At 31.7% G+C, this 15160-nt stretch overlaps 2 protein-coding genes across 2 annotated transcripts in view; one reads left to right on the top strand and one right to left on the bottom strand.

Moving 5' to 3' along the window:
• Positions 1 to 4115: 4115 nt before the first annotated feature.
• Positions 4116 to 7438, top strand: LOC105623583 (scavenger receptor class B member 1-like). The gene is made up of 4 exons (XM_012204972.1): positions 4116 to 4802; positions 5355 to 5629; positions 6364 to 6607; positions 7094 to 7438. The coding sequence occupies exons 1-4, from the start codon at positions 4116 to 4118 to the stop codon at positions 7436 to 7438; spliced, it is 1551 nt and encodes a 516-aa protein (XP_012060362.1).
• Positions 7439 to 11707: 4269 nt separating this feature from the next.
• LOC105623582 (scavenger receptor class B member 1) overlaps positions 11708 to 15160 on the bottom strand; it is a 39051-nt gene continuing 35598 nt past the window's right edge. The window contains exons 5-6 of the mRNA XM_012204971.1: positions 14875 to 15083; positions 11708 to 11950 (exon numbers count right to left, since the gene is read on the bottom strand). Coding sequence (XP_012060361.1) covers positions 11708 to 11950; positions 14875 to 15083 — 452 coding nt within the window. The remainder of the gene's footprint in view (positions 11951 to 14874; positions 15084 to 15160) is intronic.

Raw genomic sequence — 15160 nt, 5'->3', positions numbered from 1 at the left:
CGAACGACGTANATATAATAATAATAAATAAATAAAANAAAATAAATAAAATAAAATAAACTAAACTAATAACTATATAGTNTNTTNTTTCTATTTTTTTAGCAAACTTATAGGAGGTGTATATAAGGAAGGTGGAGGGTGACCGTATTTTTTTACACGCAACTGTACACTTGCGATTTGAGATGTTTAAAAAACCCAATTGTATCTGTCACATAATAATTTGAAATGTACACGCACGTTAAATTTTTGTGCGAATATTGATTACATACTTGTAAAAACAAATTATGATAAATTGAAAAAATATCAAATTAAATAATATCAAAGATTTCAAATCTTCACTTAATAGATATATCATGAAATGTTTTTAGTACTTTTAGGTTAAATATTGTACATATACACACACATATACGAACTTAAGACAAATTTCAATAATTTTCGAAAATCTGCAATCATCAAAATGTCTTATGGCTTTTGTTTATTCATCACTACTATTTCAAATTATTATGATGTCAGAAAACACATATAATAAAAATTGCAAATATATTTGAATACAGATATTTTTCAATAAAACGACGACTGCAATCGATAGAATAGATTTCTAAAATATCAAAAACTTTGTTTTCAGAAAGAAATCAAATTATATTTTCTTTTGTACATTATATAGCTTATGTACATTATATAGCTTACTTCTTTTTGTTATACATAATTCATTTATAGATATATAATTTATTAATAATTATTAATAAATTATTATATTATTAATTAATTATTAATAAATTATATATATAATATATATATATAATATATATATATAATTACATATTAATTATTTATTAATTATTATATATAAATAACGAAATAAAAGGAGAACTTTTATATTTTACAAGCAGGATCCCTATTTGACTAGGGATGTATTACAGTATACGTTACGTATAGTATAGTATTTCTCTAGTTGTATATATTATGTTTATATCCTTTTTTTTTCAAGAGATCCAGTTTTATTAAGTATTCTTTTTTATTAATATTTTTATACATATTTCCAGAAGAAACCTTAGTTTTCTTCTGTTATTTTATTTATCTTTTTGATGTTTATTTTATTTATAGAGTCGTCGCTGCATGAAAATTTTTACTAATCGAACAAGTTGTAGACAAAAAATGTAAAAAAATACGTTTCTTAGAAATCATCAATCATTCAGATGCGAAGTTATGAAATCTTATACTGGTGATTATATAAGTTTTATTATCTATATTATGACAGGCTTTATTTTGCTGATTCTCACTGAAATTTTATCAAGAAAATTATCATATTTTTATTATAAATATTCAAGATTTTATTGCAAAATTTATTCAACTCGGTGACATCTTCGAATTGTCCGAGTTGTCTCCATGAAATCTTACATGAAATGTTTGATATCTTTACGATATTCTTTTCGACATTATTCACGTGTCTAGCGCATGTGATTATTTAAGCGATAGATAAAATAATCCTATTTATACAAAATTAGACCGATGTTTCCCACACTGTTATTACGATGTAAAATAATTCTACAATTATATAAATTATAATGCAAATCGTGATATAATTATATAGAACCATCTTTTTTTCTTATTATATAATCAACCGATATGCGATTGTTGTTACTAGGGATTTATTGTTATTCGATAATATCGAATATTCGATATTTTTTGCTGCTCAATATAAAAATATCGAATAAAAAATTATGAATAAAATATTGATAGATATTTTTTTATTATTCATATTCACTCTCCATTTTATGTATACTTATAGAGCGAAATTCATAGATGTTGTTCAAGATTCGAGATGGTCTTAAGCTAGAACATGAACCAATCAGAGAACCATATTAGCATCTTAAGATATTGCTTGAGATAACGGATTATGATTTCCGGCCTTAGGAAGTTTTGAGTGCATTCGGTAATCGATAGGTCGATATTATCTGAACTTGACTGAGCGCTCAATGAGCTTTTATATTTATATATTGTTTGATTGTAGATCCAACAAAATATGCCATTAGATGCAGAAGCGTACTCAGTATAAATGGTGTCGAGTTTATAAAACAATGATCATTAAATACATTTTTCACTAATTATATTTCTTAACTTTTGTTTTTATTTTTTATTTTTGAGTTAATATAATTTAAGGGCTAATGATTAGTTATTGAGACGTAAAAGAAGGAATTTTATTTATTGTTTATAATATTGATTGGGATTATAAATAAACGGAGCCTTTCCTACTACAAATATCACAGATCTTTGTTCACAAGTTTTAAAAAAATTGGGAATGTTTTTTAATCTATTTGCAATATATTCGATATAATGTCTATTCATTCGGAATGAATATAGATAGTTTTAAAATATCTGAATATATTCATAGTCGATATTTTTGCTCGATTGACATGTCTAGTTGTTACTAAGAACTTACAATACTTTGTATTGCCAGGAAAGAAATATTTTAATACAAAAAAAAAAGAAAAATATGATAAGAAAAGTTTGATATATGCGATATCAATAAAAATCTCAAATACTTATAATTAAGATATAATTAAGATTCGATAATTTTCTTAAAATCTAAACTTGAATATAAAATAAAGCCTGTCATAGTTATTAATCTACGCCTTAAAATAAAATATAAAACACCTGATCGTTTGTACATGGAGAGAATTTTTTCTTAGTTTACCTTGAAAATATGATGGGACAACATTGTATTTCAATAATTTTAATATAAATCTCTCTCATTCATTAATAAAATTATAATAAAGTATAAAATAAGTTTGATTAATTTTCATTGAAGTGCATGGTAAAAATCTTTAAAATATTGTATTGTACCACAATTATATTTCCGGGGTAAATTTTAAAACAAAATTCTCTCCGTATATAATAATCCGTACAGCAGAAATATCCTGAATATATTATACAGATATTCTAAAGACATTGCGATATCTTTAAGCGGTCTCTATGATATAATGGACATTTTTGGAATTTGGACATTTCTGCTGTAAAGTCTCCAAAAATTGGAGATGTTTGTTGTGTTTCTCGAGATTTTTCCATTTCAGTCCTCTTATATACACACAACAGTGAGTCTCAAGTTACGAGCGTGCCCTCGGCTTTTCTGGGCGGAAAGATATCTATAATCATGTTTTTTCCCGTCTGGTGGCGATAAAACATGTCGTATGATCCTCGAATTGGTACAACCTCCAGTTTTACTTGATAATGAATCGAATACGTGACACGCCTATTTTCATATTCGCGATTGCGAATACAAAAATAAGTCTTCTTCTTCTTTTTGTTTTTCTCCCTCTCTTATTCCGAATCAGCGATCTTGATGGTCAGTCTTTTTTCTAACTTCTAATTTTTCGTTTTTGTTTTTCCCTTCCTTCGAATTCCTTCCTCTTTCAAAATATTGTGTTCAGAAATTGACTCAAAATAAAATGCATAAACTCACGTGATACCATTTTCGATAAGGAGGGATTAGATGAAGACAACGCTAGATACGCCTGAAAGAAAATGATCTTTCCAATATTTCTCAGAGAGGTGTTTTTCTAAATGCATTAAATTCAGGTTTCTTCAGATAGTGGTTTCCAAAAACCTGAAGAAGAGGGAATGGAGAGAATTGGAACTTAAGACAGTGTCATCGCCTTTGAACTTGGCGCACTGAACTATATATCGGAGGATTAGCTATCAAAACTCATCAATCACTGCGTGGCAAGGTTATCGTCAGTATCGTTTTAAAAAAAGTGGGGAAGTTTTTGTATGCGATCAGCATGGCTTAACTGGCCAGTTTGTTTAAAACATTATATGTCAACGGTGACGCTCCGCCGCATCGTCGATTTATCTGTTTGTGTCCGATTGAGATTTCTATTCAAACGCGTTGGAGATTCTAATCATTTGTTGCTACGAACGTAGATCTTTAAAGGACAGTGTTCCAGCAAATGATTTTGATTTTGGAAACTGCTTTTTGAAACTGAAAGACTCAGTTTTGATCGAGCCTAAATTAAAAATTGAGATTTTCCTCTGATTTCGATAAAAATTGAGATTGTACGGTTAGCATCGATTATTGTCTTATCTTTCATCAGTTGGCGGTTACCCTGGCGGTCGCTATGACAATCTCGATGACCGACACTGCCTTGGATATAGAGAAGAAGGCGATCGGGCGTTGCGGTCGACGCAGTCATCGTCTTCGCATCTGGTTCACCTGGATTTACTGCGGCATCTTCCTGATCAGTTCCGTCGGCTTTTACATGTTCTGGTACACAGACGCGATCAACAATTACATGTTGTCGTTTATGGAATTGCGTAACGGCACTCTCATCTTTGACTGGTGGCAGTGTCCACCCTTGAAGATGAAATATAAAATCTATATCTTTAATTACACGAACGTTGACGAATTCGAGGCGAACGAGGTGAGCAAGCTGCACGTCCAGGAGCTTGGTCCGTACGAATATCAAGAAACGATGTCTCGCACGAACGTGGTGTTGAATGATAATGGCACAATCAGTTATCAGACCAAGAGATCCTTTGAATGGATAGGCGGGCGACCCGAGAATGATATTGTCCTAGTGCCAAACGTGCCGTTGATGTTCACTACCGCGTACGTCCGGGATCTGAGCTTCGCTGTGCGATTCGTTACTAACACAGTGCTGTCAACTCTGCAAGAGCAATCGTTCATTAACGAGACTGTCAACGGTTTCCTCTGGGGATATGACACTCAGCTTTTCCACATGGCCAAACCGTTGTTAATGCTGCAACATGACATACCCTTTGAAAAGTTCGGCTTGCTGGCCATGGTGCGTGATTACATACGTTTAACCGCGGAGAGTTTTCAATTTTATTAAAAATTTTATTTCTACTTATGTTGGTATTCATATAATCGGTTCTTATATTTTTTTTATATTAAGACAGTCTTAAGTACAGTCTTAAGATCTAATAAGTCAATCACAGCGTCATATTAGCATATTAGTAATGTCTTAAGATGATCCAGGGAAAACAAGAAAACTAATGTCAATTCGACATTATATTAACCGAATTATATCATTTTTTTTTTTTGATTCAATTAATGTGACATTATTTTGACTTTTTTGTTTTTCTTAGGGAGAATAATTTAATTTAAATATCTTAATAAGAATTGATAATGAATACTGATTATAAAGTACCAATCTTAAAATATTTACTTTATAACGATAAAATAGCTTTTTCCTAAAAAATAAACATTATGAAAGGTAATTCTATCACGGCGTTATAGTGAGATTGTCTTTTGGATATATTACGATAATATTTGGATATATTACGATATGATCTTTCAATTGCGATTAACGTGAAATGCACATTTTTTAAAATAGAAAACTGGTATCGATAAGGATCGCATCACGATACATACGGGATCGCAAGATGTGAAAAATTTCGGCATGATCGACCGGGTGAACGGAGTGAACCGCCGAGTCATTTGGGATGACGAACAATGTGATAAAATTGAAGGCACTGAGGGTGGCATATTTCCACCACATTTGGTACAGGACACAAGTAAACCTCTTTACATGTATGCTAAGGATATTTGCAGGAAAATATCATTCCATTTCACCGAACAAGTGATTAACTATGACATACCTTCTTTAAGGTAAATAAAAAGTTAAATTTTGTACTCCATTGCATCACGATTTAATTGCAAATTTTGATCGCTAAGTAGAGAAAAGTTATATTATATTCTTGAATATTTCCAATTAGAGTCTCAGGATATTCTTTACATAAATATTTAAAAAATTTGTTCAAATTAGTTCCATGCTATTATTAATAGAAGATTACAAGATTATTATTAAATAATAATCTTGTAATCTTCTCATATTTCAAAGCGTTTTTTTCTTATAAATAAATCCGTCTGATGAAATGATAATAATTGATAATAATAGAAATTTCGGAATTTCTTTAATTATTATTATTTATTATTTATTAATACTTTATTATTTATACTTTTCTACGAATACTTTCTATATAGAAGCTATCTGTTTCACGGATTATCTCTATGTGTGTATATTCATTCTTGAAATATTAACGTTTCATGAACGTTGCAGTTTACTTTATCGGGATGAAAAGCAGTCTACTGCTCCTCGCATTATAATAATAATTATTATTACTATAATTATAATAATAAAGATAATAATAATTATTATGATTATCATTTTATTGATTTAAAGAGATTTGTTTATTAGATTATAGATTTATTAGATTTATTAGATTTGTTTAAAAAAGTAATTCGAAAATGAGAAAATTACTATTGTAGTTTTCTATTGGAAAATATAGTGAATTGATTGAAGACACGTCTCTCTTGACATGTGATTTTCTTTCTCGTCTCAGATATAAATTCACGCCAGATGCATTTAACTTCTCAAATAAGCAAAATGAATGCTTCTGCCCGAAAGTACATGATAAGAGAGTCTGTCCGCCCTCAGGACTCTTTAACACGTCCAGGTGCAATTATGGTACGCCCTTGCTTGTATCATTTCCGCATTTTTATGGTGCCGACAAATCTTTGCTGGAACAAATAGATGGTTTAAATCCTCGGCAGGAAGATCATGAGACTTACATAGACATACATCCGGTAAATCAACATTAAATTTTAATTATTATATTATATTATCATGATTAAATATTTATTTAACTTACAGAAATTTATAATTTAATACTGACCAATTTAATAAAAGATTACTATAATTTTGAGTACTAAATAATAATCTTAAAAGCACTAAATAATAGTCTTAATATACGCAAAACAAACAAGTAATTACAATTTATTACTGATCCTTCCAATACTAAATTTCTGTAAGGGTAAACAATTATATCACGTCAATCGTTATTATTTGATGACTTATGACTGATTTTCATTTCACGAATTAATTTTGGGAGCTTTTTAGCAGAATAAAAGATCGATATAGAAGTCTTTGTTCGATATTTAGTGAGAGACAAAGATAAAATGACTCTATAATAATTTGTGTCAAAGAATTGAGAAGCAACACTATCTCCAGTCTTTATTACTACTTTTACAATCGAAAGCGAATAAAGATTAAACTCAAATTTCTATTTTTAGCGCATAGCAATTCCCATAGCCGGCCGGTCGAGGATACAATTAAACCTGGAGGTACGAAAGGCAATCGGCGTGCCGTTTCTCGGGAATCTGAAAGACGGCATGATCCTTCCACTTATCTGGGTCGAAATCGGGATAGACGAACTTCCGGAACAATTGTTGGAAATGATCCAGAGCGCACATTTCACAATGGGCAACATTGAATTGGCTTTGCAATGGAGTACTTTGATAACGATGATACTCTCCTTCAGTGCTATGATTACTTGTTTCTGGAAATCTCGTTCGAAACAGAATGTGGTTCTCCGAAGAAACTCATTCGTTCAAAATAATCTTCTTGAGATGCTCTGAATGGAATGGAAACCGCTTGAAAAAAATGAATGAACGAGCGAAAAATGAACCGTCGCGATCTATTAAAAAAAAAAAAGAAAACATGAATTCAAAAGATATTAGAATTATTTTTATAGTCTAATTTTTTAGACGTTTGAATTTTGTAAAGGTTTCTTGAGATTTTTGTGCTCGAGATGTTCGATTAAAGACAAAAGATGCCGACAGTTTCTTTCTCGTAAAGGTACGGAAAAACGAATTTGGGTCAAGTAAAGTAACTCGGTAACATAAATGATAATTGTTGTGCAATTAGAATAATGTACGTTACTGGCAAACTATATTAATCATTTCTATACAGAGAGAGTTTGTCATTGAATATGAAGTATAATTTCAATGTGATAATGAAAAATAGATAATGATTAATGGATTGCTCGAAGAAAAAAAACGATAAAATGCTCATCCATATGAAATTTTTTGCTAACTTTGAGGTTTGATGAAACGTTTAACAAGTGAGTTTATTCTGGATCTTAGGAATGATATTTCTATTTTTATTTATCGCAAATAATAATGTTTTCAAAAATATGATAAAAATTTTAATATTAATATTCGTTCATAAAGTTAAAGGACATTTTTTTAATTGAAGGGCTTAAAAACAATCAACAAGCCTTTTTTTATTCATATGCGATCCATCACGGAATCATTTCATATCATGCAAATAATCAATCCGGTGAACGCAAAGTCTAAGAGAATGCCGATAGACCAGTAATTCCTATGATAAGTTGACGTACCGTTGTTGCATCGTGAGAAAGTGACAGAGAGACACGCCCGCAACACGGCCAAAGTTGTGATTGAAACTTTAGTGCATCGGAAATAATGTGTAATTATGCCGGCGTCGATAGTTAGCATTTGCATCGTCGTGTTATTACTTGATGGTGTCGCTGACCGCGACGATGCGTTACACCGCGCCATAATGATCGACCTGTACTTAATTAAGTGATGACGCACACGCGACGGCAGTACGTATTACATACACTGAGAAAAAAATACTATGATTGATTCAATTAAAGTCTATTACGGGCTGTCACTAACATAGTAATTAATTCATGTATATTTTTATTGAATCATAAAAACCTTGAGTATTGAAATAATAATTTATGCCTTTATATCGAATAAAAATATACATGCCTTTATGTCAAATAAAAAATATACATGAATTAATCATTTATGTTAGTGACAGCCCATAATATAGACTTTAATTGAATCAACAGCATTTTTTTCTCAGTATATGACCGTTCAATTATAATGAGCTTGTTGTCTCAACGATGAATTCGATACAGGTTTCTTTAATGTAGAATGTAAGATTTTTGCAGAATTAGATATGTATATAAATTCACATAAAAATATTTAAATATTAAGGTTCACTTTGGTTGAATTTCTCTTATTTAATTAAATTTATTCTCAGTGGTCCAAATTCGTATATAACTTTTATCTCATTAGGGGCCCACGAGACTCGCGGTATTTATCGATGTACACCACGTATTTACCTATCTTTCTCTAATTGTAATAAATCCAAATGCGGAGAGAAAAGATTTTCTGTACATTTGATGTTGTATATATGTATGTCCGATATTATATACAGACGCTAGTATCGTTATTTTTCATTTTACTACACTGGTTGAAAAAGAATTTATTTTAGTTTAGAATTTATTGCGGCAGATATTTATTTTTGGCATTTACAATTATCCCTACGACGACCTCTTACTTACCTTTGTAGGTGTCCTTGCTCCTTTTATCTCACGCTTCATTTCGAAAAATATCCTTTTATAGTTAACCATATATCTATACAAATCGTTCGTTGCGCTTGATTTATCGCTGAATCGTCTACATGAGTTCACATTTTGATAACCCTAACAACACGAGGTCTTATTTCATCGGACATCAGAAACTTATTTTCGTATCAGTATAAAGTGCATCGTCTGCACGCACACACATCGTCCATCGTAATGCGTGTGGACGATAAAAGCATAATGTGTCGCAACGCGATATCACGTGAATAGGAGTGGAATAATCGTGAATATCAAATCAATCTCTGTATGTCGTATCATAAAATTAATTCTATCATATATTTTCTTCATTCCTCCTGCATTCATTTCTCGAATGAGTCCCTAATCCTCTCTGTTCCTCAGACGCAAGAGAAGCGAAAGGGCGAAAAAAAATTCGAAAACACTTGAAAATTTCCAGCATAAAAGAGAAGAGACGTATAAGAATAAGGCGTGAGCAATAAATCAGAGTTGAAGAGTTCCTATTCCTTTTTCTCTCTTTCTTTCATATCTGGAATTTAAATCAAAATATCAGATTGGTGCAAAAGATTTATATTTATCAAAATATATGAAAAGCATAATTTAAGAAAATCCAAAAGAAAAATTATCACTATTAAATTCCAAAAAGAAGTTTTCACTTTTTAAGCAACTTTTAAGCTTCATTTTTATTTAATATGAAAAAAAAACGATAAATCTTTTGCAGCAAGCTAATAGATTGTAACTCTATTTTTTTTTATAGAGTTTACATACACGTGTAATTTTCGTAAGTTAATAAAGTTGAGAAAGAGTATAGTTATCTAACTATATAACGATTACGCTGACACCATTAACCAGATTTCTCACGCTCGCGCGTAATTTGGTATCTTTTGATTTTTATCATACAAAAGTAATTTATTTATTAAATCTAATTATGATCTACGTTTAATAATTATTTATAATAATAATAATAATAATACATGTACAAACGAATAACGAGAAGTAGTACAATTTTGATAATTACAATCGATGACGACAACGACGGTCAGGTTCTATGTACAGAAAAAGAGATTTCTGTCGTTCCGCTGTCGTTCTCGATTGCACAAACTACTCGTCGCAAACACACTCGTGCAATCCAAATTGAAGTCATGAACGAAACTTGTCCTTGGAACAACGGCATGGACGGAATATCAATTTCATCCTTCATCTTTTACGTCAGTGTTCGCAGCGATAATTGCTTCGCATGATTAAACGATAATCCTTGAAAATCAATTCGATCGTGCGGAGCAAAGAGCAGCTCGTTATTAATATTAATAATCCTAAGAAAAAGAACGGTGTTGCGTCATTATAAATCCTAATCGCCGAGTTTTTTCTAGCAATGACTCGACTTCAATTTCTTATTTCCGTGTAGTATCGTAAAAAAATATTATAGTAAAACATTCGTCAGCTTAATTGCCCATAATGATAATGTCAAGGTAGAAAAAAATAAAATAAATCTAAATATAAACATAAAATTCTATTTTTCGATTAATTTATCAGCTAAGAAGTAAACAGTGGAGTTTAAGAATCCGCGACGAAGCGTGGATCTCTCGCAATGTTTTCGTCGGGAAGATCTAGATTTTATTCACTCTCAGATATTTCCGAATTTTCTCAACTCAAATTTTTAACTCGATCTTTCACGAAGGAAAGATCTGTCGATTCGTCACAATTATGTCTCGACCAACAAGAGAAATAACGTCTACAGATCTCGAATTCGTCGCCGACTGTTGTTCGCGATTAATTTATACTTGTGCGACTCAACACCGTCTAACAAAACACCACCGAGAAGAAACACACGTAATATAAATAAATTTAATATACCGACTGTCCGCAGTGCGACGCGATAAAAATTCGTGTCTCATTGGACAACCTCTCCCTCTTCTCTCTCTCTTCATCCCAAACAGAAAGTCAATCATTTTGACATCAAAATAATGTCAAAATGACTTCAAAATGAATTATTAAAAGTCATTTTTCAATCATTTATGATTTGTTTTAACATCAAAATAATGTTATCTGATGTCAAAATGATGTAACTTGTTCCAGACAACACATCCAAAAAGGAGACGTAAGATGTCTTACAAACATTTTAAAGATATATCTTGGGTGCATCCCGTTTTGTGCTTACAGCGCTTAGCATTATTTGTTTAATATTTGATAGGCAACAAGGATAAATTGATGCTTACAGCGTGTGAACGTGAAAACGAAATCTAACTCTCGATTTTGGACTTTTTGTTGTCTAGAATTGTTTCGCTTTTTCTTTCTCTCTTGCGAAATTGAATGTGAAAATCTTAATCGAGATATAAAGCACATGCCCGTCGCCTATAAGATAAGTAAGATTATCGTACAAGTCCTCACGAGAGGATACTCGCACGCTACTCGGCGCGCGACTCGTCTCGCGGGGTGGAACTCCGAGAACTCGCGCACTCGTTTCGATTCCCTCACTTGAACTAGTTGGACTCTACTTGCTGAAAGCAGGATTCAGCTGACCGGTCTTGGTGTTCGTCGCGTTCGCCGGCAATGGGTTGCTCAGGTGCAGCTTCTCCTGGCGCTTGGCGGCGCGCGCCAGGCACATAAGCGCACCGAGCAGGACGATCGCGCCGATCACGGCCAAGGCACCGGACACCGCAGCATGGGCTACTGGTGGCAATTCTACCGCCAATTTCAGCAGGGAACGCATCTCCGGAGGTAGTTCATCAACGCACTGCGAAATAGAAAAGAAAACATGTCATTGATATCGGGACTAGGTTTAGCTCTAGGTTTAACAAAAAAAACTACTTTGCAACTATTATAAAAATTCTTTTATATGATTGATTTATATTTAGATTTAATAAAGAACTAAGATTAATCATATTAGAAAATTTTACAGTTTCAAAACTGCTTTTTTGCTAAATGTAACTTTTGTAAAAAAAGAAAAATATCTCTGTTCAATTCATCTATCTTTAAATTAAAAAAAGAAAGAAAGGAAAGCTAAATAAGAAGCGCCATTTAAAATGGAATAATACATATACATTTAAGTAGTGTACAAAGTTCGATTGTAACGTTAATTCAACTTTAAGCAAGGCTTAAAATTCTCTCCTTTTCTGTTTCTCTTTCGATTTTAGAGAGAGAGAGAGAGAGAGAGAGAGAGAGAGAGAGCTTCTTTTATTTATGACAGTTTCTACCAATGTAATTTAATTTTAACCTTGATTCAATTAATTCTTTATTTTTCGAAGAATTACAAATTCCAAGCATTAATTCTATCAATATAAGATTAATTTTAATCTCAATTCAATTTACCTTCTTTTAATTTTAAGAATTAGAAAAAGATAACAAATAGTTAAATCAAGATTAAAGTTAATCTTACATAGGTAGAACCGGGCTTTAATTGACTTAATTATATATTTGACGGTCTTATGTGTATTTCTTATTATTGTTTAAAAAATTAATTAATTAATTTGTTGTTAAAAAAATCAATCTGAAGATCGCCAAATTATTTTGAAAAATTTCTCTTATTGTCACTAATTATACATTTCGATAAAAAATTTTTTTTCAAATCATGTATTTTTCTCTGCCTTGCAACACACTTAAGCATTTAATTGTTTATAGTTACATAATCTTATAATTATATAATAATTCTGCATAACGTGTTCATTGTAACGTCTCTCTCTATTTTAAAGGCTTTTTTTTATTGAGTTTTCTTTTATCGTTTCATAACGTTTGAAAACATATAATTACTAATATTGGTCCTGTCCATAAGGTCAAAATAAATTACTCTAGATCATTCTACTTATATATGTACATATGGTAATATATTAATGCTCTCACAATTAATATGGATATATTCGTATGCTAATTTCATGAATATTTCTCTCACTTAGGAAATAATATTTAAAATAAATAAGTTAAAAATACACTAAAATATAAAATAAAAAAGGAATATTAGCTGTAAAATACATTGTAAAATACATGTATGAAAAATTTAAGAATTAAAGGACATGCAGTTCGGATCTTATTTAAGGCAAGCTGTCGACGGAGATGTAACCTCAAACAAGAAGATCAATGTTCGTTTTCACATTTGCTTCAGCGAAAACGTTTCTCAAGATGATCAAGTCAAAGTTCCTCGCAGTCTCGAGTATGTGCCGTCTCGAGTACAAAGAAAATTCTCAGAGTCGGAAAGTTTGTTCCCTCTCTTTTTTTTTCTCTCGTCGCGGCACGGCACGGGGACAACGTCAAACTCTTTATTAGCAAGTCGTCGAGACAAGTTCCATTAATATGAATCATGGACGAAAAGCGTGCGACAATACGTCCTCCTCTACGTGCATGGTATTCAAACGCACGTCGTTGCCGAGCAGCGAAACGGCGAACGGCAGGCACGTTCCCGTCATTGTCGAGGCTACGAAGAGGCAGAGATGAAAATTTCACCTGCATAACTGACTCGAGGATGATGGCGACAATTTGTAAGCGACATGGTGTTCCGTTGTCAGTAACTAGAGAGGGAACAAATCCTTGAGGAGAGCTCGATTCGCAAAACGAGCATCATGCTTATTTGATCGAAGTGGCTCGCTAAATTATTCAAGATTTGGAAGGTACACTTCTCATGCGATGTTAATGAATAATAATTAATCTCTTGTAAATCTTATCCATCTCGATCTGCGTTTCTCTGTGCTGAAGCGTGTTATACTTTATTTTGATATTCAAGAATCTTATTTTGTGAATTAAATGCATCGTTTTATTTCCATTTTAAATGTTCATTTCGTGCCATTTTTCGTCTTTTTTTCTTTCATTTTATCATTCTTCCTTCGAAGTCAATAGAAAAGTTGATTCACGCACTGACATGGGCACAATGAGAATTTTCCGATATATTTTAAAAATATATTTTTGTTTTCTTTTTATTTAGTCATTTTTATGTGTTTTACATATGACACTTAAGAAGGACAAGCGAGTTTCTAACATCTTCTCACTTACCTCGAAGCTCTCATTAATTAACAAAATTTACACTACGTTGGCAAATTTAATAATTGATTTTCTTAACAGATAATTTATTTACAATATCAGCTATAAAATTATCAGCTATAAAAAAGCAATTATCTCTATTTTTTACTTATATTCTAAATTTAGGATTTATAATTTAATCCATGCGCGAGTTGCTGTGCTCATTTAGCATTTAATTACGTTTGCGTAAGAATTTACACTAAACACGCTACGATTCATACATGACTATTTAGCACAAATTAAAAATTTTGCAAAAAACTAACTGCAAATTCGATATGTAATGCATTTTTTCAACATCGTGAGACGACAGATAATAATCGAAAATTCAAACATTGCGAGAGATTCATCTTATCAAGAATATTGTAATTATGATTATATCACATAATGCATTAATTATCATGTGATGTTACGTACGATATATAAATAGCATTATTATATTATATTATTAGTATTCTTATATAATTACTAACACAAAATCAATGAATACTCTAACAGCATAGACCTTCAGAGGATGTCCTGAGGATGTCCGTAAGTTCTTTGAACATTCTAAGGACTGTATCCTCAGGATGTGTCCCAGATAAAGTGTGCTATTAGAATATCTAACAGAATCTATAGACAATAGCTAGATATAATTAAAAAGTATCATATACTTACATCCTCAAACCACATAATGGGGAAAATAATATCGGGGAATGAAGCGACCTGCTTAATATCTCGCACCTGGCTAACTGCGAGATTAATTTGTACCCTCGCTCGCGCCTTCATAGCCATGCCCATTATAGGCTGTACGTCAATGTAGAGCTGATGTTTCTCGGGATCCGGCGGAGATATGCCTGTCACAGCTTCCCGTAAAGCTGGATCGGCTGGAAAAAAGAATCAAGCAACATAAGATTCTAAATCACTCGACAAAACTAAGCTATTATTACTCTCTCTCTCTCTC

The sequence above is a fragment of the Atta cephalotes genome (assembly GCF_000143395.1).
Source record: "Atta cephalotes unplaced genomic scaffold scaffold00059, whole genome shotgun sequence".
In the NCBI taxonomy this organism is placed as follows: Eukaryota; Metazoa; Arthropoda; class Insecta; order Hymenoptera; family Formicidae; genus Atta; species Atta cephalotes.
This window is presented reverse-complemented; position numbering and strand designations above follow the sequence as displayed.

What these genes read in the sequence shown, in the direction of transcription:
- LOC105623583 (XM_012204972.1), top strand. Translation starts at nt 4,116, where the DNA reads ATGACAATCTCGATGACCGACACTGCCTTGGATATAGAGAAGAAGGCG. An exon ending in AGTTCGGCTTGCTGGCCATG is followed by an intron (nt 4,803 to 5,354) that starts GTGCGTGATTAC and finishes TTTTTAAAATAG; the next exon opens with AAAACTGGTATCGATAAGGA. An exon ending in TATGACATACCTTCTTTAAG is followed by an intron (nt 5,630 to 6,363) that starts GTAAATAAAAAG and finishes TTCTCGTCTCAG; the next exon opens with ATATAAATTCACGCCAGATG.